We start from the raw sequence: 27,389 nt of genomic DNA on the forward strand, positions 1-27,389 counted from the left end.
AGTCACAAAGATAGGAGAAAGCACCAGGTAGTGAAACCAAGATCAAGTCTGAATCATGCTAAGTTGAATGCGAGGAGCTACTGCATTTTGCGTTTTATCTTGGCTTGATCGCGGCTTGGAATTGAAGCGGATTTACGCACTACAGGCGATGTCGGATGATACCTTTATAAGGTGCACGTTAAATGAATGCATTTTTTTCCAAATATATAAATATATAAAATGTTTCCCAATATAAGACACACTACATGATAAGGCGCTATATATATATTTCTTTTTTACATTTCTATAAATAAAATGGAGGATACGTGACAAATAAAATGTATGAATCTGTAACAAATATCAAACGTGAATACATTTTCAATAATTCGCCGGGATACACTCTGTGGAATCCAGCAATTCGCTATGAATGCCACTTGAGTTGTTGTTGTTGTTGTTCAACTTCCAAATCCCTTTAACAATATTTCACACGTATTCCCTGGAGGTGGACGGCGACTTCACAGGTGTGAATTTGGGGACATAACGGACATTCTGCCGGTCTTTAGGGGGACAGTTCCAGCACAGGAGCCCCCCACCAATCAGCAGCAACACGGTGGCCGCCCAGCCCACGTACAAGGCTGCGCCCAGCTCGTAACGCTGGGCTTCAAACACCAAAGGGTTGTAGAAGTTGGTGACGATGACGTGGGCCGACCACGACACGGGAATGAGACACAAAAGTCCGGAAACGAGGAACAGGATGCCGGCCAAGATGGACGCCCTAGCTTTGGAAGCCTCCTCCTCCATGCAGTTGGTGCACTTGCCGCCCACAATGGAGAGCATCACGCCAAAAATCCCGGTGAGGATGGAGATGATGATCATGGCCCGGGCGGCCTGCAGGTCCCGCGCCAGCGCCAGCATGGAGTCGTAGACCTTTTGTTTGAGGTCAAATGACTTCAATCAGATATTTTCAAAGATTTTCCATATATAAGGCGCACCCCCAATGAATGGTGTATTTTCAAACCATCTACAGTGATACCTCGGTTTACGAACCCCTTGGCTTACGAACTATTCGGTTTACGAACGTTAAATTTATGGAATTTTTACCTTGGCATACGAACTTATTCCGTACACGGAGCTGCCTCAATGAGTGATGTGTCGTTCCCCAACGAGCCCGTTCTTCGAAAATACAAAATGGCAGCCGACTGTTTTTGTCCGCTATTCCCCGACCCTAGTCTTCGGTTAAAGCCACGTGATTGGTCAAGAACGCAGCAGTTAGGGGAGGTGGTTTAAAGATTAAAGAGACAGGGAGACGACAGTGAGAGAGTTTCAACGTTGATAGTTGAAAGGCAGAGTGTAGACTGCAAGGTTAAAATATCCCATGAATCAGGCTCCACAAAGAACCCACACAAGCCATCCGTACACTTGATGCAAAAAGCGATCAACACGGCTAAACAGAACACAATTGATGAGGAACTAGGTAAAATTATGGCAGAGAAAGCACCTACAAGGGATCATTCATCAAGATGGTGAAAGAAGAAGACTACGTTCCTCATCAAGTGTTTAATGCTGATGAAAGCGGCCACTCCATTCCATCAAGCCATCAACGACCATCACAAAGGTAAATAAAATGACTTTATTATACAGTACAGTTTATTTCTTTAATTATAATACCATCGCACATTTATTATACATAAAATAAGGTATATTTTGTGTAGTTTTAAGGCTTATTTAGTAGAAAATGCTGTTTTATGGGGACCTGGGAACGGATTATTCTCATTTTAATGGTTTCCTATGGGAAATTAATTTTTGGGATACACACTTTTCGCTTAACACACTCTCTCTGTCTGGGAACCAATTAAGTTCGTAATCCAAGGTATCACTGTATAAGGCGCACGTGCGTATAAGGCGCAGGGTCATCTTTTCAAGAAAACCAAAGCTTTTGGGTGCGCCTTATACACCGGAAAATACACTATCTATGATTATTAAAAAAATGTTCCACCTTGCATTGCATTTGTCCCGTGCTCTGCACCACGCAGTTCATCCACAGGCCCTGCCAGACAGTCTGCGCCGTAATGATGTTGGCTCCCACGAAGGCCGTCACCTTCCACATGGGCAACGCGCACACCACAATGACCATCAACCAGCCCACTGTTGCCATGGAGACGCCGATCATCTGAACGCCCTGAGACACCATCTTGCCGCTTCGCGTTCAGTCAAAGAAACGAGCAGGGGTGATGTCAAATTCAGTTTTTATAGTTTGTTTGTTTGGGGGGGGGATGGTCACGGTGGCAGGAAGGCGTGTGACAACGGAATCCTGGTCTCCTATTGGCTGTGGTGAATTTATACCAAAATACAGGTTGAGTCACCTTCAACGGTGCTGACCGTATACAAATACTCCAAGGTCAAAAGGTTGCTATTCCTTGTCGCCAACTACGGGTTGAATAGGAATTACAATTTGGTAGCTTGAGGTGGAATCAAAGCGCTCTGACCTGTTTATTTTTGTGTGCTAGGATATTATTATTATTATTATTATTATTATTATTATTATTATGTTTTTTGGTTAATGGCGATTCAAATATTTGGCAGAGTAAATTTCTGTTAACCGCTTTGATTGAAAAAGTATAGAATAAATGAAATAACTTCTTTATTTATTTTCTTTGTAGTCCATGAATGCTTTATACACTTCGATGTAGATAAAAGGCATTAGACTTTTTTACATGTCCTTTAATGTTCATTTCATGTTATTAAATTAATTAATTCACAAATACACATAAAAATACATACATAGATAAATAATACACAAATATATAAATATAAATAAATACATAAATATATACATACATTTTAAACAAAGAAATAAATAAACACATATTTAATTAAATGAACGAATAAATAAATAAATTCACAATAAATAAATATAAATGAACTCATAAATAAATAAATACATGCATAAATAAATACATAAATAAACAGACACATAATATATATATATATATATATAAATTTATAAACAAACAAATCAATAAACAAACATATTTAATTAAAGAAACCTATAAATAAACTAATAAATAAATACACAAAAAAACATAAATGAACTAACAAATAATAAATAATACACAAATAAATATATGCATAAATAAATAAATAAACGGACACATACATAAAAATATAAATCCATAAATAAACAAACATATGAATCAACTAATAAAGAAACTAACACGAAAATAAATAAATAAAATTGGCAAATAAAATAATTTTAAAAATTGACCACTGAGTAACAATTAACAATAGATCCATTAATCTGGAATGAGGGAGGAAACTAGAGTACCCGCAAAGTCCATACAGGAAGACCGGATTCAAACACACACGACCCCTTTACATACTAGCCAGTCAAACATTGTGATTTCTTTTTTCAGGTATTCATATTATTGCTACGAACCAACAATGTACATAAACATACAAATACCAAGCAACATGAAAATCAATCTGACCTGTCAGTCAAGCCTCAAGTCCTGTCTGTCCAGTTCCCGGTTTGGCCGACGAAGACCATGCAAGCCGTCCCAAACATGAGTGAGTCCACCCAACATAGAGTAAAAGGCCAAAATAGCCTCCTTAAGGAACCACAAATGAATGGAGGCAGTGTCCCACAGCCCCCAAAAAAGTGGACTGCAATCCGTTCGTTTAATCCATCGTGGGATCTTTAGACATATTGAATTCCACCTACCAGGAGGAATGTCCGTCTACAATTAATACTCTGAGGAGAGATGCTTTCAGAGAGTGGGGGTCTCTTTGTTCATGTATGTGACTCTGTTGGAACTCTAAAGTTAAGGAAAGAATTCGGGTTGAACAATGAATTCATTTCTAATTGCAAAAGAAAAGAACACAGGCAAATAGTGAATGATTAATCACAATACAGTAAAGTCTCGTTATATCGATATCGGATATATCGATAGTCCCGGTTATATCGATATTTTTTCGGACTCCCTTGAATATCGATATAACGAGACTTTACTGTATATGTGTATATTAGCTATCTAGAGCTAATATTAGCAATATAGCTAGCTAGCTAGCTATTTGAGTTGTGTAACATATTAGCTAGCTATCTATCTATCTATCTATCTATCTATCTATCTATCTATCTATCTATCTATCTATCTATCTATCTATCTATCTATCTATCTATCTATCTATCTATCTATCTATCTATCTATCTATCTACCTACCAACCTGCCTACCTGCCTCCCAGTCTCCGTACCTACCAACCAACCAACCTACCTACCTACCTACCTCCCTACCAACCAACCACCCAACCTACCTTCCTACCTACCTGCCTGTCTGTCTGTCTGTCCACCTGTCTTACTGTCTGTCTGTCTGTTCATATATCTAGATAGCCATCTAGCTATCTATCTAGCTATTTAGCTAGCTATCTATCGATCTAGCTAGCTCACTAGCGCTCGAGCTCTCAAGCTAGCTAAATGTAATTTCAAATGGAATGACATTTAAAGTCTGTATTTTTAATTGTTTTCGGATGTATTAAGTTTTCAAAGACCACAATGAAAAATCTGTCGGATGTATTTCGCCACATCTCTCAACACCAGCTTGACATCACCCGGATCTGACTCCACCTTCGAGCTGTATAAAGGAGCTAGAATCAATTTCCCTCTCAAGAGGGACTCGACGCCTAACAGCCAGAGGGATCTCATATCACCCGCGAGGCGGTGAAAAAAATCCAACATCCAGAGAGCCGAACGATGGCTTCCACCGGCGTGGAGATCCTGGCCCTGACGCTGGCCGCGGCGGGCTGGCTGGGTGTGATGGTGGCATGCGGTCTTCCCATGTGGCGGGTGGCCACCTACGTGGGCCAGAACGTGGTGCTGTCCCAGGTGATCTGGGAGGGCCTTTGGATGAACTGCTCGGTACAGAGTACGGGCCAGATGCACTGCAAAGTCCACGACTCCCTACTGGGACTACCTCGGGACCTCCAGGCGGCCCGAGCCCTGGTGGTCATCTCACTGGCGCTGGGTGGAGTTGGCGTCGCCCTTGCCGCATCGGGGGCCCGGTGCACCGACTGCAGCCGTGACGAGAGGGGGAAATGGCGCCTGGCGGTGTCCGGGGGGGTTCTTTTGACACTGTCTGGGGTTCTGACGTTGGCGGCCGTGTCGTGGACGGCTCACGTCATCGCGTTGGACTTCTACGATCCGTTATTGGAGCCGACGGGGAAGCGGGATTTTGGAAATGCGCTGTATTTTGGCTGGGCCGCCTCATGCCTGCTCATCCTGGGGGGGGCGCTGCTGTGGTGCACCTGTAGCCGTCGGACTGACCGGGGGAACGTCCAGTTGAACTACTCTGTTGTTTCTCGGTCTGGTTATGACAGACGAGACTATGTGTGATGAACATTTAGAGGGAATTGGACCTTTTTTGGGAGGGGGGGGGGGTTGTCAGTGGTGGTGGGTGTCATTGTTTCCTTTTATATTCTATGTTAGTGTGGTATGAGTGTTACATGAAGCAGTTCCAGATGAAAGAGGATAGGACCAAAGCGTCTCATGGACATCATGGTGGAATGCGCCTTTCAAAACTCTCAAGGTCACTTTACAGTCACAGGATAAGTTTTTCTGTTAAATGTTGAAAGCAAACACGCAGCTGTATAGCATCCATTGCCGAAAAGAGATTCATATTTCATTTTTCCATCATTTAAATGAATAGAAATGCCTTGAACTCATTCACTGCGAGATTATGTACAAAAATGTGTCCACTCCAGTGCCAGGGTTTTTGTCATTGTTAATTCCTGGATTATATGGGTCTGGTTTTATATGAGTTTGAAATATGGGCAGCTGTCCAAAATACAATACAATACTGTATATACATATTGGTTTATATAGCATTATTATTTAACAACAGCTGTAGCTGCAACAAAGCGCTAATATGGAAAGAAGGAACATACTGCCCCTATGTGCAAAAGAAAAACAATGCAAATGGCATGAAAAAACAAAATCCGAACACATTGACGAATGGTGCTCTGCGTCATATTTTACATTCCCGAATAAATTCGTGAATGACAGTGAATGAGTTAATTTTTTTTTTTTTTTTTGTCCCCCATCAATAATAAATAGTACTCTACAATATTGTTCTTGACAAAAACAAACAGTTAATGACATGTTGTATTTATTTATTTATTTATTTTTTTTTTCGTTTCGATGTATGTTGGGTTGTGGTTGTTGTTGGGTTGTTGGCTCATGGCGCTTTGGCCACTTCGGGGCGATATACTACAGACATGTGAACATATGAATCCACTTAAAGCCAACACTCCGTGAGCTGCAGAAGATAACATATACAGTATAAGCATGTAAGTGTTGTTACATTGTTTCTATTCCAATGTTTTTTTTACTTAAAAGCGTTATAACGCTGCTAATTTTTACCGTGTATAGGCTGCTAATACGGGTTTCCACATTGCGTTAGCATATAGCTAATGTTAGCATCATTACAGCTTTTGGGTTGTTTTAGATAAGGAGCCCGGGGGTACATGTACTCTATCATTAGCTTAAAAACACCCAATTAGTTGTTGTTAGAGCAAAAACAGTCTTGTTTTAATTGATGTACGATTTTATTCAGACAAACGTAGTCCCTTGGTTCCATTTCATGGCAATTATAATGTATTTTGTGTGTGTGTGAATGATGCACTGGTCGTCATGGGCGAAAACAGGTTTGATTTAACTTTTTTTCTTGGGTGGGGGGTGTCAAAAGTGGTCTTGAAACTTATTAACTCAAGTTTAGCCAAGGTTTTTTTTTTGTTTGTTTTTGAGGCTGTGTGGGGGTGCGCCAAACCTGTGGGGATGCTGAAGAAAAAAATTGTAACAAAATGGCAGCTGTTTATTCACGTCATGCAAGAATGATGATTTTTTTTTAGACAAATGTCGATCAATGGTAGCATTTAAGGCAGAGATATCAAACGTACAGCCCGCGGGCCGGAACCGGCCACCATGGAGGTTTGATCAGGCCCGCAGTATAATTTAAAAGTGGGGAAAAATGCACAGACGACATGGAATTCACATTTTTAATGAGGTGCAATTCAACGATTGTTCACTAGAGTGGTGCTGTTTCGATCAACGTAGAAGAAAACAGTGTTTTTTTTTCGGTCATGGGCGTTCCTTCAGTGACGTAACGTACAGACTCGTCACCGACTCAAAAACAAGACTTCCGGAATATTCAGCGCGAGTCTTAAAACGTAGAATATAGCTATATGCGGTGGAATCTTGGTAAAATACGCTCAGTAGAAGTCATTTGAAGCCATTTTACAAATTATGGACACAACTTGTCCGGAGACGTCGGTTGTCCTTTGAAGCCAAATATTTGGCTTTATGAATAATATATTTTATTATTGGTCATTGTAATATATTACAGAAAATATATTACTGGTGTTTTTTGAAGGTTTTCTTTGAGGGTATAAAATAACCGCAAATGCAATATTGATGGGAACGACTATTTTTCTTCCCGCATTTGGACCGGGTGACTGAGATTTACTATTGTTTTATCGAGTTCCGTTTAAGGAGTATGAGTGAAGGTATGAGTGGGAGCAAGTGATGAATGAAATCTTTGTGAAGGGTTTCTGTTCCACATTTGACTGATTATCCCAGACCGAGTTTCGGGACAAGTTACAAAGGAAGACGAGGCCAACAAGCTCCCCTTTGTCTCCTTGCTCAGTTTTCCCCCCGAAACTAAATATCTCATGGCGGGGGTGGGGGGGGGGTGCATCTGGTATTTGTGCTCTTTCTGCATCACCGCTGACACAGGTGAGGGGGGGTTATCGTTGTGGAATCGGAGTACTCAATGGATGCCATAGGTATGGGCTTCAATCAGGGGTGTCAAACTCATTTGACATGGTGGGCCGCATATGGCCTCGGTAGATGTCAAGCGGGCCGGACCATTCAAATGATACCATACATGCTATAAATAACCAAAATATCATGTCTTTCATTAGTTTTTGGTGTAAAGAAGCACAAGAACATTAAGAAAAGGATGACATTTAAAGGACAACCGACGTCTCCGGACAAGTTGTGTCCATAATTTGTAAAATGGCTTCAAATGACTTCAACTGAGCGTATTTTACAAAGATTCCACCGCATATAGCTATATTTTACCTTTTAAGACTCGCGCTGAATATTCAGGAAGTCTTGCTTTTGAGCTGGTGACGAGTCCGTACGTGACGTCACTAAAGGACCGCCCCATGACCGTCAAGAAGACGCATTGTAGCGGTTCTTCCATCACGTCAATGTATTTTGCTGTACTTGTTTGGTCTGGGAACCTCGTGTTGCACCCAAAAGCCGCCAGAAGGCCAGAAGAGGGCGTCCAAGCGCCATATAAGGAATTTATCAGCCTGTAGAAACGGAGGTCGCCATTTTGTGCCTCTTTTTTTGTGTGAGAGATTTCTCCCCAATGTTGCCTCAAAATGGCACAAATAAATTCTTTAATCGATTGCAAACATGTATGCTTTCCTCTTCAGAACTATTTGAATCATATTCATAACTGGATGTGTAACAAGAAAGCATATTCTCCGAATCTGAAGCCATTGTTTTGATTCTCCAGCAATGCAAGACGTCTTGGCATGACGTCTCGAACTGAGGTCGGGGCTTTCTGAAAATGCCCAATTCATAGCTCAATTTTTTTGCAGATTTTGGACACTTGAAGTCATTTTTATTGGTGTTTTGCATTTGAATAAATATATCATACTGCGTGTTTTGGGTATTTTAGATGCTATAAAACGTTTTTCTGATGTCAGTTCAAAAACAAAAAAGTGACGTCGGTTGCCCGTTAAGACTTCTGCTAAATTTTTGCCCTTAAAGAAATTCTACTACACAGTGAAGTCGATTTGAATTGAACTTATTTTTTAGCCGCGCTATTGATTTGACCTACTTAGTGCACTCAAAACAAACAAAAAATGGCCGACTTGGCTGTGTTTTGCAGTTGTCGCGTTGCAAATTAAACACGCTATAGTTGCGTTTGGAAATTAAATGTATTATTATTAATATTATTATTATAGTTCCAGTCTGAGGTCAATTATCGTACAGGTTTGTTTCCAAATGTGTCGGAAAATTTAGCACTTCAAATGAATGTATGATGAATATATAATGTATTACAACAGTTGAAACTGTAACAAACATGGACACCTATCATATACACAAAATAAAGCAGTCACAGAGATAGCAAAAAGCACCAGAGAGTAAAAAAAAAGTCGGAATCATGCAGGAAGAGGAAAAACTCCCTAATTTGTTGCTTATTGCCCTTCAAAATAAAACCAAGGCAAAGCAATCGAAATCTTGGAACAAAGTCCATATAGGACCATGCTATGTGATGCATAAAATGACGTGGGGGCAAATAAATGATTAGAAACACTGTGACCTTCAAAACAAAGAAACTGATAAGACCCCCGATTGACCCTTTCCACACAGCTAAGTGCCTATTTACTTCCTGACTGGAATTGTGTGCACTTTTAAACTTTTTCATCATGTTATCATAACTTCTATTGCTCCCCAGTGCTTTTTACCATCTTTGTGACTGCTTTATTTTTTCCTGTATATGATAGTTGTCCTTGTTAAGCGCTTTGTTACACCTTCTGTTGTTGTTAAAGCCCTATATAAATCAATATATATTGTATTGTATTGTATTGTATTGTATTGTATTGTATCGTGAGTGAAAATTTGAGTGAAAATGACAAAAAACCACCACAAAAGTTCTGAAGGCATACGAATGTGCCCCAGGACACTGGTTTGGGAATCACTGCGTTAGACGTTCCACGAGCTGTAAAAGGGGAAGTCTACATACCAGATACTGGTGGGTGCTGATATTCACTTTCAATCATTCATCGGCGGGTTCTTGACCACCTCTGTTACTCTTTAACCACTGCGATAGCCACTTTGTATGCGCTCTCCCCTCACCCAAAACAGGTGGGAGTCCTACGGACGAGTTGAATGATTAAGCCAAGGCCGTTTTTCTGAGCCAAAGTTGCAATCTTATTATATTTTGGGAACGTGGGGGTGGGGGGTTCCACCACAGAGTCAGACAGTTTGAATTTGGAGACTCCACCTTCAGCCAACTACATGAACGATTGGGACCGTTGACGGCACAACGAGAGGACAACGACAAGACATGCCTTCGGCAGGACTGCAGATACTCGGAGTGGTTCTAGGCGTCCTGGGATGGATCCTGGGTCTGACCTCGTGCGTTCTGCCAATGTGGAGAGTGTCGGCCTTCATCGGTGTCAACATTGTCACGGCGCAGACCATCTGGGAGGGGATCTGGATGAATTGCGTGGTGCAGAGCACGGGTCAGATGCAGTGTAAGATCCACGACTCCATGTTGGCCCTTAGCGGCGATCTGCAAGCCGCTCGGGCTCTTACCGTCATCTCCATCGTGGTGGGCCTTTTGGGGATTCTGATGTCAATGACGGGGGCCAAGTGCACCAATTGCGTGGAGGAGGAGCGCGCCAAAGCTCGCGTGATGATCGGGGCAGGGTCGGCGTTCATCTTGGCGTCCGTGTCCCAGCTCATTCCGGTGTCGTGGTCGGCCAACGCCATCATCATGGAGTTCTACAATCCCGTCATCCCTCAGGCCCAGAAGAGGGAGATGGGGGCAGCTCTGTACGCCGGCTGGGCCGCCGCCGCCTTCCTGCTCCTGGGCGGGGGCATCCTGTGCTCCAGTTGCCCACCTCAGCCTGAGAAGAGGTATGGACCTCCATCAAAGATCATGTACCCATCGAGCAGATCCATCCCCCTGAGTGGCTATGAGCAGAGAAACTACGTCTAATGCAGCTTTTAATGGACAGTTTTGAACTTTATACTTTTGACCGTGTTCCAAACGTTGCAGAATTGACCGGATTGTCCAAGATTCGACGTTTGTGAACTGACCTTTTCCTACTTTGGAGGAAAGTAGTATTTGGTGTCAAAGCAGTATGTAGGTGTGGACCCATCTCAGCTGATAACGGCAAAGGCGTCCTTCCAGTGTATTTTTCTTTTAAAAAAATCAAATTGAGTGGATATTCAAAGATCATTTTTAAGTTTTTTGTGATGACGCTATAGTTTTTGTTGATACTTTACCTCGACCAGTGTCTGTGTTGTCTGTTAGCAGACTCAAAAAAGATGATATTGTTGCATGCCTTATTTGAATTACCATTTAAGTAAATTCTGGGTAGCGTCACTAGAACCTTTTTTTTTGTTATTCTTGGAATGGGTTGGTGCCTATCGAAAGGAATTTTTTAATGATTCTAAACTCACAATTTTCTTCTCAAGTGAAAGTCTGTAATGAACACAATGTTTACTTTGTATTAAAGTTTGTTTGGATGGTGAATGCCTGAATCTTCATTGTTTATTTGAGGACTACAAAAGTCTGTACAAATGGTCTCAAGTTGGACAGTTCTTGGAAAGGGTATCTTCTGTTCCTTAACTTCACCCGAGTCACGACTCAATGACTGTTTTGAAGTTCAAAATGTGTTGCTGGAATGTCAACGGTCTTTCATTCCGTCTAAAAACCCTTAAGAAGTCAGTTGAAAGGAACGGGGGTGGGAAGGGCTTCTGCAGCATCAGAGTAGCCGTCTACCTGGCTGTTTGCTGCCCGAGATATCAAAAACGGACGTCAGCTGCGAAACAAAGGACTTGCTTCATAGTTGAAAGAAAGCAGAGGGGCGAGACAGAAGGCAGACAGTGGTAGTGGTGGTGGCGGCGGGGAGGTGCCGCCATTTCTAGAGAGACGGTCACTCCGCCAAAAGAATTCCAAGGCCATCCCACAGCCACACAGCTATTAAAGGCCATAAAACTGTTTTCTGGCATGTGAAGAGTGACCAGGCCAAATGTGAGAATGTTTTATAGTCTTTGTCCATAAAGCTGATGTGTGAGTACTAGAGACTAGCCAATCATAGTATGCGAAAACTGACGTTTCCAGCACTTTCCAGCAGGCCTTGGGTTGCCAACTTGAAATCTGATTGGTTCAAGCAACAGTTTCATCAACACTTATATTATGCGTCCAGGTTGATTTCTGACCCTGGTAACAAAAGATGGTTGAAATGTGATTGGTTAAATGCAAACACACATATGGAAGCAGCGCAACAAGGGAAAAGTAATGATAGGAAGCTGAGAGACAATTTGTAATTATTTAATAAGAATTCATGGACAAAATATAATTAACATCAGTCCATGATTCCGATATTTTTAGGCCAGCAGAGAAGGCTTTACAGGCCGTTGACGGTCCACCATGGTCCGCCACTGTCTTTTCATCAATGGAGGCTACAGCTTCGTATTTGCTTTCAACATTTAGCTCGGAGCAGACGTACACATTCCACCGTGGCGTCCCTGATCCACTGGTGAAAAGGAGGCTTTGATTCGCTCCTTTTTGATCTGCTTTATACTACAAAGAGGGTGCAGAAAGTGCTTATGATTGAATCGATGAGAAGGTTTCTTCAGCCGTCATCTGTACAAAAGTGAAGGTGACTGGTACCAGTCAGACTTTAGTTCGCTGACGAAGTCTCTTGGATAGGAGGCGAAACGTCCGAAACCTTCACTTTTGTACAGATGACGGCTGAAGAAACCTTCTCATCGATGGACCACTCCTGTACGACTGAGAGCTTACACAGACTTATGATTGAATGACTGTCTGTTTCTTTTGGGGTGTCACATTAGTATTCAATTTTTAGTATTTTGTTTTTCTACTTCTTTCTTTCCTCTTACTTTCATCACTTTGTTGCTGTGAAATGTAAAAATGTCTCCAGTGTGAGACTAACAAAGCTAATCCAATCCAAGATTAATGTATAAAAAAAGCCCTGTGATGAAACCTGATATTTTCATTTTAAGGCTGTCGGCCAAGGTGTTGTGTGCCTTCCACACTTGCCCATGTGATAAAAAAAAAAGTCTCATTGTGGCCCAGAGGCTCATTGTGAAACCTGAGAAGCGAGTCTCTTCTTCTCCCCCACCGCCCGTCCTTCCTCCCCCCTTTTTGTGGTGATGTCAGCTCCTAAGAGGACTCCTCCCATCCACCTGCGCCGACTTTATAAAGCATAGTGCTCCCGTCTGGGCTACACGCACACACACAAACAAGAACGTGGTGCCAAGTTCCTCAAGAGTTTGACCGGTGTGACGTTGGTGGAAGAGCTTGCAGGATGTCCGTCGGTTTGGAGTTGCTGGGCATCTCCCTGTGCATCCTGGGATGGATCATCGGCATCGTGGCGTGCGCCTTGCCCATGTGGCGGGTAACGGCGTTCATCGGCAGCAACATTGTAACGGCGCAGATCATCTGGGAGGGCCTGTGGATGACCTGCGTGGTTCAAAGCACGGGCCAGATGCAGTGCAAGGTCTACGACTCCATGCTGGCCCTGTCGCAGGACCTGCAGGCCGCCCGCGCCCTTACCGTCATTTCCATCTTGCTCGCCATCATGGCCGTGTTGATCGCCATCACCGGCGCCAAGTGTACCAACTGCATCGAAGAGGAGGCCTCCAAAGCCAAGGTGATGATCGTCTCCGGTGTGTTCTTCATCGTTTCGGGCGTCATGCAGCTCATTCCCGTCTCCTGGTCGGCCCACACCATCATCCGAGATTTCTACAACCCTTTGGTGACTGACGCCCAGAGGCGGGAACTGGGCGCCGCGCTCTACATCGGATGGGCGGCCGCCGCCCTCCTGATCTTGGGCGGCGGACTGCTTTGCTGCTCTTGCCCGCCCAGTGAATCCCGCTACAACAATTCCCGAATGGCTTATTCGGCATCCAGGTCGGCGGGGGCCCACGGGGTGGAGAGGAAAGACTACGTGTGAGTGAGGACGTGGACGCAAAAGACTGGAAAAGACGTCTCCGTCAGGAGATGGTGGAAAATTCATGCATTTGTCGGTGTTCTGTACATTTTTACCTAACTTGTAAGTGTCATGTGTGACTTGCTTACTACTACTTGCTAAATGTTTCCCCGAACTTGATTGAGCCAAGGCTCATATTTTATTCAGCAAAATCTTGTAGCAAAACATCAAACACGAAGAAAATACAACAGCTTTAAGGTGGAGTTAAGACATTCCAGCAGCTCATGTATTTTGTTTTTCTACTTTCATTCCTTTCATCACTTTGCTGCTGTGAAATGTAAATTTCTCCACTGTGAGACTAATAAAGGCATATCCAATCCAATCCAATCCAAACATATATATACATACACACACATATATATATACACACATATATACATACACACATATATATACATATATATATACACACACACACATATATATACATTACATTTTGGCAGAAAATCTGGATTTAAATTGTATTTTGTTCACCAGTAACAATTTCTTCACCAACAATTTGCATCTTAACATCAACCGAATAATAGCTGTCCACTTAAATATTCGTGTGCCACATTCTCCCGTGACTTTTGATTTTGTATTCATTTTGATGTGAATTTTGTATTTAACAATTAATTGCAGGGGCAATTATGTATGTATGATCAAGTGATGATACAGGATATTTCTTGTTTTTGTGTTGTTGTTTTTTACAGTCATAACAAGTCTATTGAGTGTATTTGTGATTTGATTAAATCCCATTGATTGGAAGAGTATTTACTTGTTTTGTTTGTCACTGCAACGATGGCGCAGATAAATGAGCAAAGATACATTATCGCTGTTTTTGCCTTGAAAAACAAACACCACAGAGAGAACTCTCGCTGCATTCGTGCTGAATGTTGTGATCCAGCAAACTTGGATCAAGGGTGGGTTGAATAAACTGTCCTGTAACATCATCATTAATCTTATTTTATAAAATCTGTCCAGTGATATGATGTGCACTGATATCCAGACTGCATTTTCTGACAATAAACATATCCATGTTTTACTTAAAGGACAACCGACACCATTTTTTTTTGTTTCCTAACTGACATCAGAAAAACGTTTTACAACATCTAAAATACCCAAAACACACAGGCTGAGATTTTTAGTCAAATGAAAAACACCAATAAAAATGACTTAAAGTGTCCAAAAACGACTTCAAAATGATACCGGAAATGGCCAGTTTCAGAAGGTCTTGCCTTATTCCAGAATCAAAACAATGGCTTCAGATTCGGAGAAGATCCTTTCTTGTTACTCATCCAGTTCTGAATATGATTTAAATAGTTCTGAAGAGGAAAGCATAAATATTTGCAATCGATTAAAGAAGTCCTCCCATATCAATTCGAGCCGTCATGTCGCGTCCCAGAAAATGCACAAGAGGGCACCCAAGCTCTGTTGCAAATGGGCTGATTTGTCTGCTGGGAATTTGTGTCAACTAGTATCAAATAGTTGTCCTGGTGCAACACACAACGATTCACCATCACATTTTTTTATGCTTTCCTTCTAATTTCGCCATCAACACGGATCAACACGAAGTTTTCAGACCAAACAAAGTACCCAAAATGCATTGTGTGTCGCTTTCTCGGTCAGGGGCGTTCCCTCCGTGACGTCACGTCAGGCATCGTCAGCAACTCGAAAACAAGACTTCCTGAATATTCAGCACGAGTCTTAAAACGTAAAAATAGAGCTATATACCGTGGAATCTTTGTAAAATACGCTCAGTAGAAGTCATTTGAAGTGATTTTACAAATTATGGACACAACTCTTCCTGAGGCGTCGGTTGTCCTTTAAGGCAATATGTTTTTCTTCTTGAAATGTTACCATGACGTCTGACATTCAACAGTGGGCCGTGGGGATTGTTTAACAGGCGTTGGAGTACCCGCAGAGACGTTTGGCGGTGAATCATGGGACAAGGACTGAAATAATGGGCTTTGATTCATGAGAGGATTGCTCGTTTGCACAGAAAGTCGTAAAGAACGTGCACTCAAGTGAAAGGTATTGTATCATCACTGTAACATGTTTCTTTTTAATGAGAGAATGCTGTGTACAAGGAAATGAAAAAAAATGGATAATAACGAAGAAATATTCTTTACAAATGCAATCATCAAGATACCTGCTAATTTGCATAAACGTAAAATAGTAAACTTGCCGTTGGAATAATATGAAAGATGACAAAGGTCATCGTAACTAACAGTTATGAAAACAAAAGATTAAACAAAAACTTTAGAGGACAGATTTTTAAAAAACTGTTACAAAAAGTACACTACATCAATTTCAATAACGCAGACTGCCCCTGTCTGAGCATAATGTAGAAAATGTCATCATATTGTATAATATTCATTTTCACTGGTTCGAAAGATAGATAATCATGATTGTCTTTGTCGCGAGTGAGGTATTATTTATGTCAGGTTGTTAAGATCATTTTGTGACACATCCATGGATGGATAGATAGATGTGTAGCTGGCTGGGTCGCTAGCTTTGTAGCTAGCCTTTTATCTAGTTTGCGAGGTAGATTGCTAGCTCACTCGATAAATAGCTCGCTAGCAAGATCGATATATCAATAGTTAAACATATGTAGTTAATAGTTAAATATATATATATATATATGATATTTAGATAGATATAAACAAATGCCTAGATGAATAGCTAGTTAGCAAACTAGCTAGCTATTCATCTCTATCTAGCTAATGACCTATCGAGCTAGCTAGCTCAATAGCTCGATATATATCTCGATAGCTTGATAGATAAACATATACTGTATAAACAAATAAATGCCTAGATGAATAGCTAGCTAGTTATCAAAATACAGTAAAGTCTCGTTATATCGATATTCAAGGGAGTCCGAAAAAATATCGATATAACCGGGACTATCGATATATCAGATCCTGTTTGCATGTAATTTTCTCCGTGCGTGCATAGAAATAGTATCGATATAACCGGGACTATCGATATATCCGATATTGCAAATTTCCCCATTGCGGGACGAATAAAGGTATTCTGATTCTGATTCTGATATAACGAGACTTTACTGTAGCTAGCTATTTATCTCTAGCCATTGATCTATCGAGCTAGCTAGCTCGATTGATAGCTTGATCGATCGATAGATAAAAATATATATAAACAAATAAATGCCAAGATGATAGCTATTGAGCTATCTCTATATAGCTATTGAGCTAGGTAGCTAGCTCGATACATAGATTATGGCCTGTGGCTGTGAGGGTCTATGTGATTAGAGTCAGCGTGTCACACCCAACAGGTGGCAGGATTCTAAAATATTGATGAACGACTGATAGAAGAGGGTGTCGAGTTACGGCCGTGTACCGGCGTCAACAAAGACTCAGTGTGACGAGGCCGCTGTAGTTAAAGAGACGATTAATAATAGTTGCTACAAAGAATTTAACGGCAGAATAGTACATTTGACCTTTGGTAGTCAATAAAAGGGAAATAATTACATGAATAACCCCCTCCTTTTAAATAATTAATACGTGGTGAGAATATGATGCCGAAAATAAAACAACAAGACTAGTTTGCATGCTAACAGGACACTTTGTCCTTCATTTCCTGTCCTTTTTCCTTGTTTCGTTTGTGTATACGTCTGAGCGCGTGCATGTTTGTGATCCACTGACTCGAGTCAGACTCTCAGTCATGTTTAACCAGCGTCGAGGTAATCATTGACTCCCGCCCCACAAAAGACAATTAATTCCCAACGGATTTCAACAGTACGATCAAATTACAATCAAACATTCTCTTTTGATTCCAAGAAAGAATTCTATAACTAAATGTTCATACAATGAGCATGTTTTAGTTAGTTTAGATGAGCCTCTGGTCACGTTAGGCTGGCTTTGGCCAAAGGAGGTTGTTGACAAGTGGTCACATGACCGAAACTGGGGAATGTGGAGGACAGAGACGTTGCCTGGCACCTGAAGTTGCACTGAAAAGGAAAGCCCCCACCTCATGCTCCCCTCCCCCATCTCAAACTGCCAGTGAAAATACACAAGCGCACTGTCTTCTCACAAAGACTCAATAAACATCTCGCCTATAACGGCAAGACTGCTACTTAATGCGACCAAAGCCACAAATCCTGTTTTTGTAAAGTCTGCTAAGCTTCATGCTAACAAACAACGCAAAATGCCATAGATGGCTAATGAATAGCAAAGGTCTTACAGTGTTATAGCCCTTTGAGCAAGAGTTATTTGAACACAATTGTGGCAGCTGCACACATAGCAACATGCTACCGTATAATACTACTCCGGCGTATATTCTTTATCTTCCACGTAGAACGACTCACTCTGTGGGTCAAAACCTTGTTCGAGGTACAGTAAACCCAATCAGTTCATATGCACATTCACCAAACCAAAATATAAATATTGTCCGATTTATTTGCCGTATTTTCCACACTATAAGGTCCACATTCAATAAATGACACGTCTTAAAACCTTTTCCATACACAGGTAACATCCGACTTACGACCGGGTTCCGTTCCGAGCAATCGGTCTTAAGTCAAAATGGTCCTAAGTTGAAACCCATTCAAAATGTTGAATAGAGACTTGGTGTGAAATGACTTGCAAATTTTTAAAAAATAGGGACTGGTGGTCGTGGTCTTAAGTCCGGGTGGTCGTAAGTCACGCCAGTCGTAAGTCGGATGTTACCTGTATAAGGTGCACCTTATGAAAAAAAAATAAGGCTTTTAGGTGCTCCTTATAGTGCGGAAAATTCAGTATTTATTTTTACAAATTACCCTGCTGTGTAGGAAACAGCTGGTGGAAGCAGCCTTTTCAACTCTTTTATGTTATGGTGACGTTATCTCGAGACAGAAGATTGTTTTTCCACTCGACACTGAAATCCATCACTGTGGAAAGCGACTCCACCCATCACTCAAATCAGAATGTGGGACGGTAATCTTTATCAGTATGATGAAATATGTACAGGCATATGATGAAATGAAAAAGAACGAATGACCTCTGTACATTTTGTTCCGTTATGAAGCTGGTCTGAAAATAAACATAATGCGTCGTCATGAGAAATTTTTCTTAAAATTCCTATAGCAAGACTGAATAGGAAAAACGCTTAAAATTTCTGGTTCATTTTGGAGAGATTTTCAAAGAGCTAATAATCCTACTGGACCCTCCGCATCCTGCCCACCACCTTTTCCACCGACTCCTCTTCAGGCTGATCCATGCGCACCAAATCCAGCAGACATTTAAACAGCTTCTTCCCCTGTCGCCATTAACCACTTAGACTAAAGAATTAGATTAGATTAGCCTTTTATTAGTGTTCTCCATACTTATTTGTCATGTCTTTTTTACCATGCTACTAGTGCAGCGTGTTCTACCAGAGACAAATTCCTTGTATGTGGTATATACTTGGCCAATAAAGATGATTCTGATTCTGATATAGGCCAATTAATCAGCCGGGCCTTTAATTTTGGAGAATATAATTATTATTATTATTATATAATCTATTTTGTTCAAATAATTCATGTTTTTTTTTTATCAAATTATAATACAAACGTTAATTCTACACGGCTCCAGATGTGGCTCAATTGCATGCTACTTCATTGCCTTTTTTACAGATGTTTTTTTTTGCAAGGTGCTAAAAAAATCTCAACTCCCTCCCAGCCCTGCCCCCCTGCCCCTTCCCACTGCCACACTCACCGAATTCTGAGTACACGCTGTACTATCATCCTGAACTCTATTTTTCTTCTGCAGGACCTCACTTCAACCTTTTTTGTTTGTTTTTGCATGACTACACTGTCACTTTCCATACGACACTACCTCACTTTCCATACGACACTACACACTTTTTTAGCCACATTTTAAGTGCGTTGCACGCTGGGTCCGAGAGAACATTAATTTAATCTGTGCTTTATGTCATGCATATTAGCATAGTTGACTCAAGTACCTGCCAGGGTTGTTCTCACAATGCCTGCAGCAATTTGCAGCTATTGATGCACATTCACAGCAACAAAAAAAATATGTTGGGGGAAAAATACAGATAGGGAGAACAAGTGCAGACAAAGAAAGGGAGGATGGTACACAATGTATCAGCTAAATCGGGGTCAGGGTGTACCGAGGTAGGGGGGGGGGGTGGGTGTGGTCTGTTGGAACGTTGGGCCCATTAGCTTAGTGCTACGAAAGCAAATGTGAGTTAATGCCTGCTGATAAAAGTTGAAGGGCTAGATAAAAAGAGGCATACGAATCCCTCCCTTAAATTCCAGCAGCAAGCGCAAACAGCAGCCCAGCGTCGGGATGCTCAAGTCGGTACGGAAGCTGGATGGCAGACCAGATTCCTTGTTTTAAAAACAAACAACACCCACCTTAAAATATATATTAAACATCAATAAACTAACAGCACTTTAGTGCCCTTGTAGACTGAGAGCTGTTGGTGGATATGAGCCAATGTGTTCCCAATGCAAACGAGTGTAGATCTTTACTGCCCACTAGTGCTCGTAGAGATATCTGCCGTGAAGCAAATCCAGTGGAGAGCATTTAACTCATTCACTGCCACTGGAACCAGTGGCAGTGGATTAGAAAAGTAACAACAAAAGTTTATGGATGGAACGAGGAGACCAAGTGGAGTTAGAGAAATAGTAGACGTAACACAGGAAGTACACCACAGGTGTCAAAGTCAAGGCACGGGGGCCAAATCTGGCCAACCACATCATTTTGTTCGGCCCGCGAAACTAAATCAAAAATTCCATGATGTTTGCTAAAGTCCAAACTATTTTTTTTAATTGTCCCATGTAAACCACAACAACAGTCATTATTTTTTATTTCAAATTTGAAAACTAGTTATTCGTGAGCTCAATCACTGCCAAACATGCAGAAAAAGTGTCCACTCCAGTGTCAGGGTTTTTGTCATTGTCACTCCAATTGCAGGAAGCACAGAATACTAAGTTTTAGGACTACATAAACATTCAATACAGCGTTAGCAACCGTACATTCTCTTCTTTCACGATAAAAAAACGAGTTAACTCTTAAATTATATGGGTCTGGAGTTATATGAACTTGAAATGAGGGTGGCTGTCCAAAATACAATGCAATACATACATATTGGTTTCTATGGCGCTTTAACAACAGTTGAAGCTGGAACAAAGCACTAATATGGAAATAAGGGAAATGCTGCCCCCTTGGTGAAAAGAAACTACATTGCCAGAGGTCTAACAGCGCTTTATCGACACCTCCTCAAAGATAAACTAAAACCCAAACAAATTCGGGAATGCGCTCTACGTCATATTTTCAATTTCCGAATACATTCGCGAATGGCAGTGAATGACTTAAAGAAAATGCTGGTTTAACGCATTATACCCAACATGTTGTGACTGGTTGTTCCTAATTGTATATTTTTTTTATGTGGTGGATAACCAGCACGGTTCAAATTAAATTTTAGATGTCACAAAATCTTCATCAACACAACCATGACCCGTGAATGAACTTTTTAATTTCATTTCTGTTATGAGAGACATTTAAATAGGTGAAACAAAAAGTAGTTTTGCGAAATCAAAAAGACATTAGAAAAAAAAAAAGACACCATTGAGCACAGTCCCCCAATCTCATCTGTAAATCAAGAGTAACCCATGATTTAATTGAACAAAACAAAGAAAAAAAAACAAGTGGCGCTCAGACGTGACCTTCAAAGTATCTCTTCGCCGTCGCTGAGAGTATAGAAAAAGGCTGCCTCGTCCTCCTCGTAGATGATGGCCACGGTTTCGCCAGTCTCGCACACGCTAGCGCTACTCTGGATGTTAGCCTGAAGGGAAACGGCATATAGAAGAAATGATACATAGCTGCGCAGCAAGCCCCAGAAAGAGAGTGTGTGAGAGAGAGGATGTATGTGTGTGAAATGTGTGTGTCTGTGAGCGACATATGTGAGAGTGACAGAGACGTGAAAGAGTATTCATGTAATAATGGATGTATATGTGAAATCAAGACATTTTGTGTCTAAGAGTGCGGAAACAAGTGTGAATGTATGAGAATCTAAGTGAAAAATGTGATGTGTGAGAGACTGAATGTGACTGTCATAGTAGTTTGAATGTTTGTGATCGTGCGTGTGAGAGTGAATGAGTGTGATAGTTTGAATGTGTGAGAGAGTAAATTGGAAGGAATGTGTGAGATAATACATGAGTGACTGTGGGAATGTGTGAGACTGTGACTGTTATAGTTTGAATTTTGAGATAGGGTGTGAGACGGTGAATGTGACTGATAGTTTTAACGTTTGAGAGTGTGAGAGAGTGAATGTGACTGATAGTTTGAATGTGTGAGATCGTGTGTGAGAGATTGAATGAGTGTGATCAATTGAATGTGTGAGATTGTGTGTCGGAGAGTGAATGTGACTGTGATGGTTTGAATGTGTGAGAGAGAAAATGTGACTGATAGTTTGAATGTGCGTGTAAGAGTGAATGTGACTGGTAGTTTGAATGTGTAAGTGTGAGAGAGTGACTATGACTGTGGTAGTTTCAATGTGTGAGAGTGAGTGAGAGAGCAAACGTGACTGTGAAAATTTCAAATGTGAGATACTGTGTGAGAGAGTGGATGTGAGTGTGAGAGAACGTGCGAGATACCTGTGAGAGACTGAATGTGACTAATAGTGTGAATGTGTGAGATAGTAAGTGACAGAGTGTGTTGGTAGAAACGCGAGAGATAATACATGAGAGTGACTCTGTGAGAGAGCATCCTACCCTCTCTAGCAGCTGCAGTCGCTCTTCAGTCATGAGGTTGGTCTGCATCAGCTGACCAACGGCGTTCTCCAGGCCAAGCATCTTGTCCAGGTGGCGTCGGTGTCTCTGCTGCAGGACCTTCACTTTCTTCTGCAGCTCGGCCACCAGCGCCTCCAGTTGCTCCTTACTCAGGCGGTGTTTGTGGTAGCTGGACAGAATTTTTTTGAGATAAAATTTGATATTAATGCGCAGAAAGCACAACGTTTAGAGGACAACCGACACAAATTTTTTTGGTTTCCTAAGTGACATCAGAAAAAACGTTTTATAGCATCTAAAACAAACAGGCTGATATTTTTTAGTCAAATGCAAAACACCAATAAAAAAAGTGTCCCAAAACTGCCACAAAATGAGCTCGGAACTGGGCAGATTCAGAAAGTCCCGCCCCCTTGTTTGTGATGTCACTATTGGTCACACATTGCCTTGCTCCAGAATCAAAACAATGACTTCAGACAGTTCAGATTCGGAGAAGGTGCTTTCTCGTTACTCATCCAGTTATGAATATGATTCAAATAGTTCTGAAGAGGAAAGCATACATTTTTGCAATCGATTAAAGAAGTCCTTCCGTATCAATTCGAGCCGACTGGACTCCAATGTAGCGCCCAGAAGATGCACAAGATGGCGCCCCAGCTCCGTTGGAAATGGGCTGATTTGTCTGCTGGGAATTTGTGTCAACTAGTATCAAATAGTAGTCTTGGTGCAACACACAACGATTCACCATCGCGTTATTTATGTGTTTTCCTTCTAATTTCGCCATCAACACGAAGTTTTCAGACCAAACAAAGTACCGCAAAATGCATTGTGTGTCGCTTTCTCGGTCAGGGGCGTTCCTTCAGTGACGTCACGGTCGAAAACAAGACTTGCTGAATATTCAGCACGTGTCTTAAAACGTAAAATATACATATATGCGGTGGAATCTTTGTCAAATGCGCCTAGTAGAAGTCATTTGAAGTGATTTTCCAAATTATAGACGCAACTTGTCCGGAGGTGTCGGTTGTCCTTTAAAATCATATTCAGTTGAGCCCTAATTTTGTGTGTTGTGTCGCTTTAAATTCAGGTGGCCTACACTGCCTGAAGAAAAAAAAAACAAAACCCCCACGGACGTACACTCGTCTCACCAGTGCTCCTCCAGTTGGTGATCCTGGTTCTCCACATCATAGTCATCATCATCCTGCTGGTCGTAGCTCACGTCCATCAGTGACATCGACGGCGGCGACGGTGGTGGTGCGTATTTGGACACAATAGGCAACGTGGACGCGATGGGTTCGGGGCTCAGGGCGGATGATAGCACCGTGTCCGAGGTGACCACCAGGTGACCAGGGAGATAATCGGGTATGGACTCCAAGTAGGCGATGACGTGAGTTTGGGAAGACTCCTCAGTGGGGATCTCTTGGACCCCAAGCCGATGGGCGGGGTTGAAAATGGCGCCCGCTAGCATCTCTTGGCAATCGCCGGGCAGCAGAAGCAGCTCGCCATCCACTGGCTGCATTAAGGGAACGATAGCAGGTAGCAAAGGTCGGTAAGAGAGGTCAGCAGCCGCTTTGGACCCGCCCACCGTAGCCCGAAGGTTGGGGTCTTCAACCGAGATGTTTTCCCTGCAAAGCACTTTGGCTTTCTTCTCCTTTACATCCTTCACTTTGCGTTTCTAGAAAAATACAAAAGGCTGCATTTGAATTCACACTTAATAATAATAATAATAATCATAATAGATTTCATTTCTAAGCACCTTTCAAAAATCTCAAGGTCACTCTACAGTCACAGGATCGGTTTTTCTGCGGGTGAGCTGCGGCAGTCACACGCGCCAGCGTTCACTCAACCATGAATAACTCAAATAGATAGAAAGTTAGCTAGCTAGCTAATAGTTCACTTTAGCTTGTATATTGGAACCAGTGCATTAGAAAACTAACAACAAAAGTTTATGGATGACCACCTGTGTCAAAGTCAAGGCCCGGGGGCCAAATCTGGCCAACCACATCATTTTGTTCGGCCCGCGAAAGCAAATCAAACTTGTGACTATTCCACGATGATTTCAAAGTCGGGTTTCAAATAAGGTTTAGGGTCTCTGATTGGGGTTTTAAACTACAATTTGGGTATATATATATATATATATATATATATATATATATATATATATATATATATATATATATATATATATATATATATATATATATATATATATACATATATATATACATACATATATGTATACATATTTATACGTATATGCCTTTCCGCCAACTCCTGTGTTTTGTATTTTGATGATTTTCTACTTCTTTTTTTCCTTTCCTCTTCCTTTCATAACTTTGCTGCTGTGTTACTTCCGGGTAGAGTGAACGCTGGCGCGAATGGCTGCCGCTGCTCACCCACACAAAAAGATAATTTAAAAAAAAGTTCTTATCCCGTGATTATTATTATTAATCTTATTATTATTATTATTGTTGTTATTGTTGTTTTTATTATTATTATTATTATAACAGATGTATACCAATTTGGTAGAATTACACATAGAATTTGTAACTGTAATGAATAGAACAGAAAAGTCATTCAGGCAAATATATGGAGCACATTTTTGGGGAAAAAAATGCACCTCAAGTAATTTAAAATGTAGCAGATTGAACCTTCTTTCGAGCATTTGTAGCAAAAAAAAAAAAGACACCAAATTGCATATACCGATTAGCAAACAGTCCTGTTTTAATTCCCATTTTTTTTACCTCAACCCTCCGGAAAACTGTCGGCACAGCGTCGCTTTCCAGGTAGCGATTCCCCCAGCGTATTTTGAAGCATGATGACGCAAAATGCTCGTGGCAGATGTACTGGTGCCGGGACGGGATCCAGTTGTCCCGGCCGATGTTCCTCAGCCATAGCTGCAGCCTCTCGGGATCCTGCAGCGGGAATCTATACAATACAATACAATACAATACGTATTCATTGATATCAGAATCTGAATCATCTTTATTGCCAAATATGTAAAACACACAAGGAATTTGACGCCGGTAGAACACGCTGCACTAGTATCATCATAAGAAAAATGGAGGTATTATACAGTTCTCTTTGAGTTACTGTTTAGAGAGTTAATAATAATAACAACAACAACAACAACAATAATAATAATAATTACATTTCATTTACTAGCGGCTTTCAAAACTCTTACTGTCACTTTACAGTCCCAAGATCAGTTTTTCTGTGGTTGAGCAGTGGCAGCCATACGCGCCAGCGTTCACTGAACCCGAAAGTTACTCAAATAGATAGAAAGCTAGCTCGCTAGCTAATAGATAGCTAGATAGACAGCTATATAGCAAATAGAGAGATAGCTAGCAGCTAGATAGCAAATAGAAAGATAGCTAGCAGCTAGATAGCAAATAGAGATTGAGCTTGCGAGATAGATAGCGAGCTAGATAGCAATTATAGTGCTAGCTACCAGCTAGATAGCAAATAGAGAGCTAACTAGCAGCTAGATCACAAATGGGAATGTAACTACAGTTATACATCCCAGATAGTCGATGAAACAAGTAAACTAGCTCATATACACAAGTTTGATTTGCTTTCGCGGGCCGAAAAAAAATGATGCGGCGGGCCGGATTTGGCCCCCGGGCCATGACTTTGACACTTGATATAAATGATCAGGAATGTATACACTGAGTCACTATGGAAAGAGTACATTATAAATATAAACATTTGGGTTGTACCTGTATATGGAAATGGTAAATTAGAAATATAACCAAATAAGATGTAAAAATGTAACTGGAAATTGTATTTGGGGAAAAATAACTTAATAATTAATCAAAAAAACGACAATAAATCTGTGGCCACTTCCACGTAACGTCATGTAACTCATGAAAGTGACGTGTAACCCAGGTCTCAAAGGTCAAAAACCAGGACGTGGGACGTGATATAAATCCACGTTCGTCTTTATAAAACTCATACATTTCTTATTTGAGAAATAATTTAATAAAAGGAACATTTAATTGCCGTTTTTAAAAAATAACGACATGGAAAAACAAGACGCGCGGTCACCCAGACGACCGCAAACGGCTTTACGTCAAACGACGTTAAACTCTTACTTGTAGAAGCTTTTTCGGTCGTTGCCGCTCGTCGATTCATTCTTACAATTTGGCACCGAACAATATTTGGGCATGTTGAGTTTACTCAACGTCGTCCACGTCGGATCAGCGTTATCTGCGCGTGCAGGCGCATTGACAACAAGGTGAAACTCGTGCAGCATTGACAACGCTGTGCGTGTCACGTAACGTCAATTTAATGCGACCAGACCACACGCTTATGTACGTCATATAGAAGCGACATCTTGTTTTTGTACCGTTCTAGCTGGCGCCATTTTTTGTGCTTAGTTTTATCCTCACATTTTCTTGTCTTTGAATGCATAATATGGTTGTTTTTTTAATATCTGAATAATAATTATAGTCTTACAAGTTTTTTTAAAGTAAATGTGAGTTACGACCGCAACTAGCACTGCTGTGGTACGACATTTATACTTTTGGCACGGCACAATAGGAGAAACGTTAAAATCTGAGTTACTTCCTGTTTGGATTAGATGTAATGTAGTGCCCCCAACTGTTGGTTCTTGGTTTAATTCTTTTTCACTTTTTTGTTTAGTTTTTTTTTTTTTTTTTTTTTTTGGGGGGGGGAATTCATACCTGTCAAACTTAGCTAATAGTTGTAAGTAAAAGTTGTAGTACGCCGTACGTTATTTGAAATAATAAACGCGGAAATGCTGAGTACTGTGCATGCGCAAATTGTGCCTTAAAAAAATATATAAACAATTGAGAATTACTTTTGCTGGTTCGCCGTATAAAAGTTGTCGTACGCCGTACATTTAAAAATGATTAAAAAACGTATAAA

The 27,389-nt window shown here is 41.1% G+C and overlaps 5 protein-coding genes across 5 annotated transcripts; 3 read left to right on the forward strand and 2 right to left on the reverse strand.

Moving 5' to 3' along the window:
• Positions 1-207: 207 nt before the first annotated feature.
• On the reverse strand, positions 208-2,545 carry LOC148888744 (claudin-4-like). The gene is made up of 2 exons (XM_089014539.1): positions 1,976-2,545; positions 208-906 (listed from the first exon to the last, which is right to left on the reverse strand). Exons 1-2 carry the CDS (start codon positions 2,168-2,170, stop codon positions 463-465), a joined length of 639 nt encoding a protein of 212 aa, XP_088870665.1. The 5' UTR covers positions 2,171-2,545; the 3' UTR covers positions 208-462.
• Positions 2,546-3,082: 537 nt separating this feature from the next.
• On the forward strand, positions 3,083-23,698 carry LOC148888745 (claudin-9-like). Its single transcript, XM_089014032.1, has 4 exons — positions 3,083-3,546; positions 4,575-6,319; positions 15,684-15,811; positions 23,587-23,698. Exon 2 carries the CDS (start codon positions 4,728-4,730, stop codon positions 5,364-5,366), a length of 639 nt encoding a protein of 212 aa, XP_088870158.1. The 5' UTR covers positions 3,083-3,546; positions 4,575-4,727; the 3' UTR covers positions 5,367-6,319; positions 15,684-15,811; positions 23,587-23,698.
• LOC148888746 (claudin-4-like) lies at positions 8,231-11,313 on the forward strand. Its single transcript, XM_089014030.1, has one exon. It carries the CDS (start codon positions 10,117-10,119, stop codon positions 10,771-10,773), a length of 657 nt encoding a protein of 218 aa, XP_088870156.1. The 5' UTR covers positions 8,231-10,116; the 3' UTR covers positions 10,774-11,313.
• LOC148888747 (claudin-3-like) lies at positions 12,999-14,550 on the forward strand. The gene has a single exon (XM_089014031.1). It carries the CDS (start codon positions 13,115-13,117, stop codon positions 13,760-13,762), a length of 648 nt encoding a protein of 215 aa, XP_088870157.1. The 5' UTR covers positions 12,999-13,114; the 3' UTR covers positions 13,763-14,550.
• Positions 20,573-26,765, reverse strand: LOC148888748 (THAP domain-containing protein 5-like). The gene is made up of 5 exons (XM_089014033.1): positions 26,594-26,765; positions 25,244-25,427; positions 23,648-24,174; positions 22,494-22,680; positions 20,573-21,565 (listed from the first exon to the last, which is right to left on the reverse strand). The coding sequence occupies exons 1-5, from the start codon at positions 26,752-26,754 to the stop codon at positions 21,449-21,451; spliced, it is 1,176 nt and encodes a 391-aa protein (XP_088870159.1). The 5' UTR covers positions 26,755-26,765; the 3' UTR covers positions 20,573-21,448.
• Positions 26,766-27,389: the final 624 nt, after the last annotated feature.

Source organism: Hippocampus bargibanti, linkage group LG14 (assembly GCF_051943395.1).
Source record: "Hippocampus bargibanti isolate YZ-2025 linkage group LG14, ASM5194339v1, whole genome shotgun sequence".
In the NCBI taxonomy this organism is placed as follows: Eukaryota; Metazoa; Chordata; class Actinopteri; order Syngnathiformes; family Syngnathidae; genus Hippocampus; species Hippocampus bargibanti.

Coding starts and splice junctions, on each gene's coding strand:
- LOC148888744 (XM_089014539.1), bottom strand. CDS start 2,170: ATGGTGTCTCAGGGCGTTCAGATGATCGGCGTCTCCATGGCAACAGTG. Junction 907..1,975: donor CGGGACAAATGCAATGCAAG/GTGGAACATTTT, acceptor CTCAAACAAAAG/GTCTACGACTCCATGCTGGC.
- LOC148888747 (XM_089014031.1), top strand. CDS start 13,115: ATGTCCGTCGGTTTGGAGTTGCTGGGCATCTCCCTGTGCATCCTGGGA.
- LOC148888745 (XM_089014032.1), top strand. CDS start 4,728: ATGGCTTCCACCGGCGTGGAGATCCTGGCCCTGACGCTGGCCGCGGCG.
- LOC148888746 (XM_089014030.1), top strand. CDS start 10,117: ATGCCTTCGGCAGGACTGCAGATACTCGGAGTGGTTCTAGGCGTCCTG.
- LOC148888748 (XM_089014033.1), bottom strand. CDS start 26,754: ATGCTGCACGAGTTTCACCTTGTTGTCAATGCGCCTGCACGCGCAGAT. Junction 22,681..23,647: donor CACCAACTGGAGGAGCACTG/GTGAGACGAGTG, acceptor AATTCTGTCCAG/CTACCACAAACACCGCCTGA. Junction 21,566..22,493: donor GACTGCAGCTGCTAGAGAGG/GTAGGATGCTCT, acceptor GTTTCCCTTCAG/GCTAACATCCAGAGTAGCGC.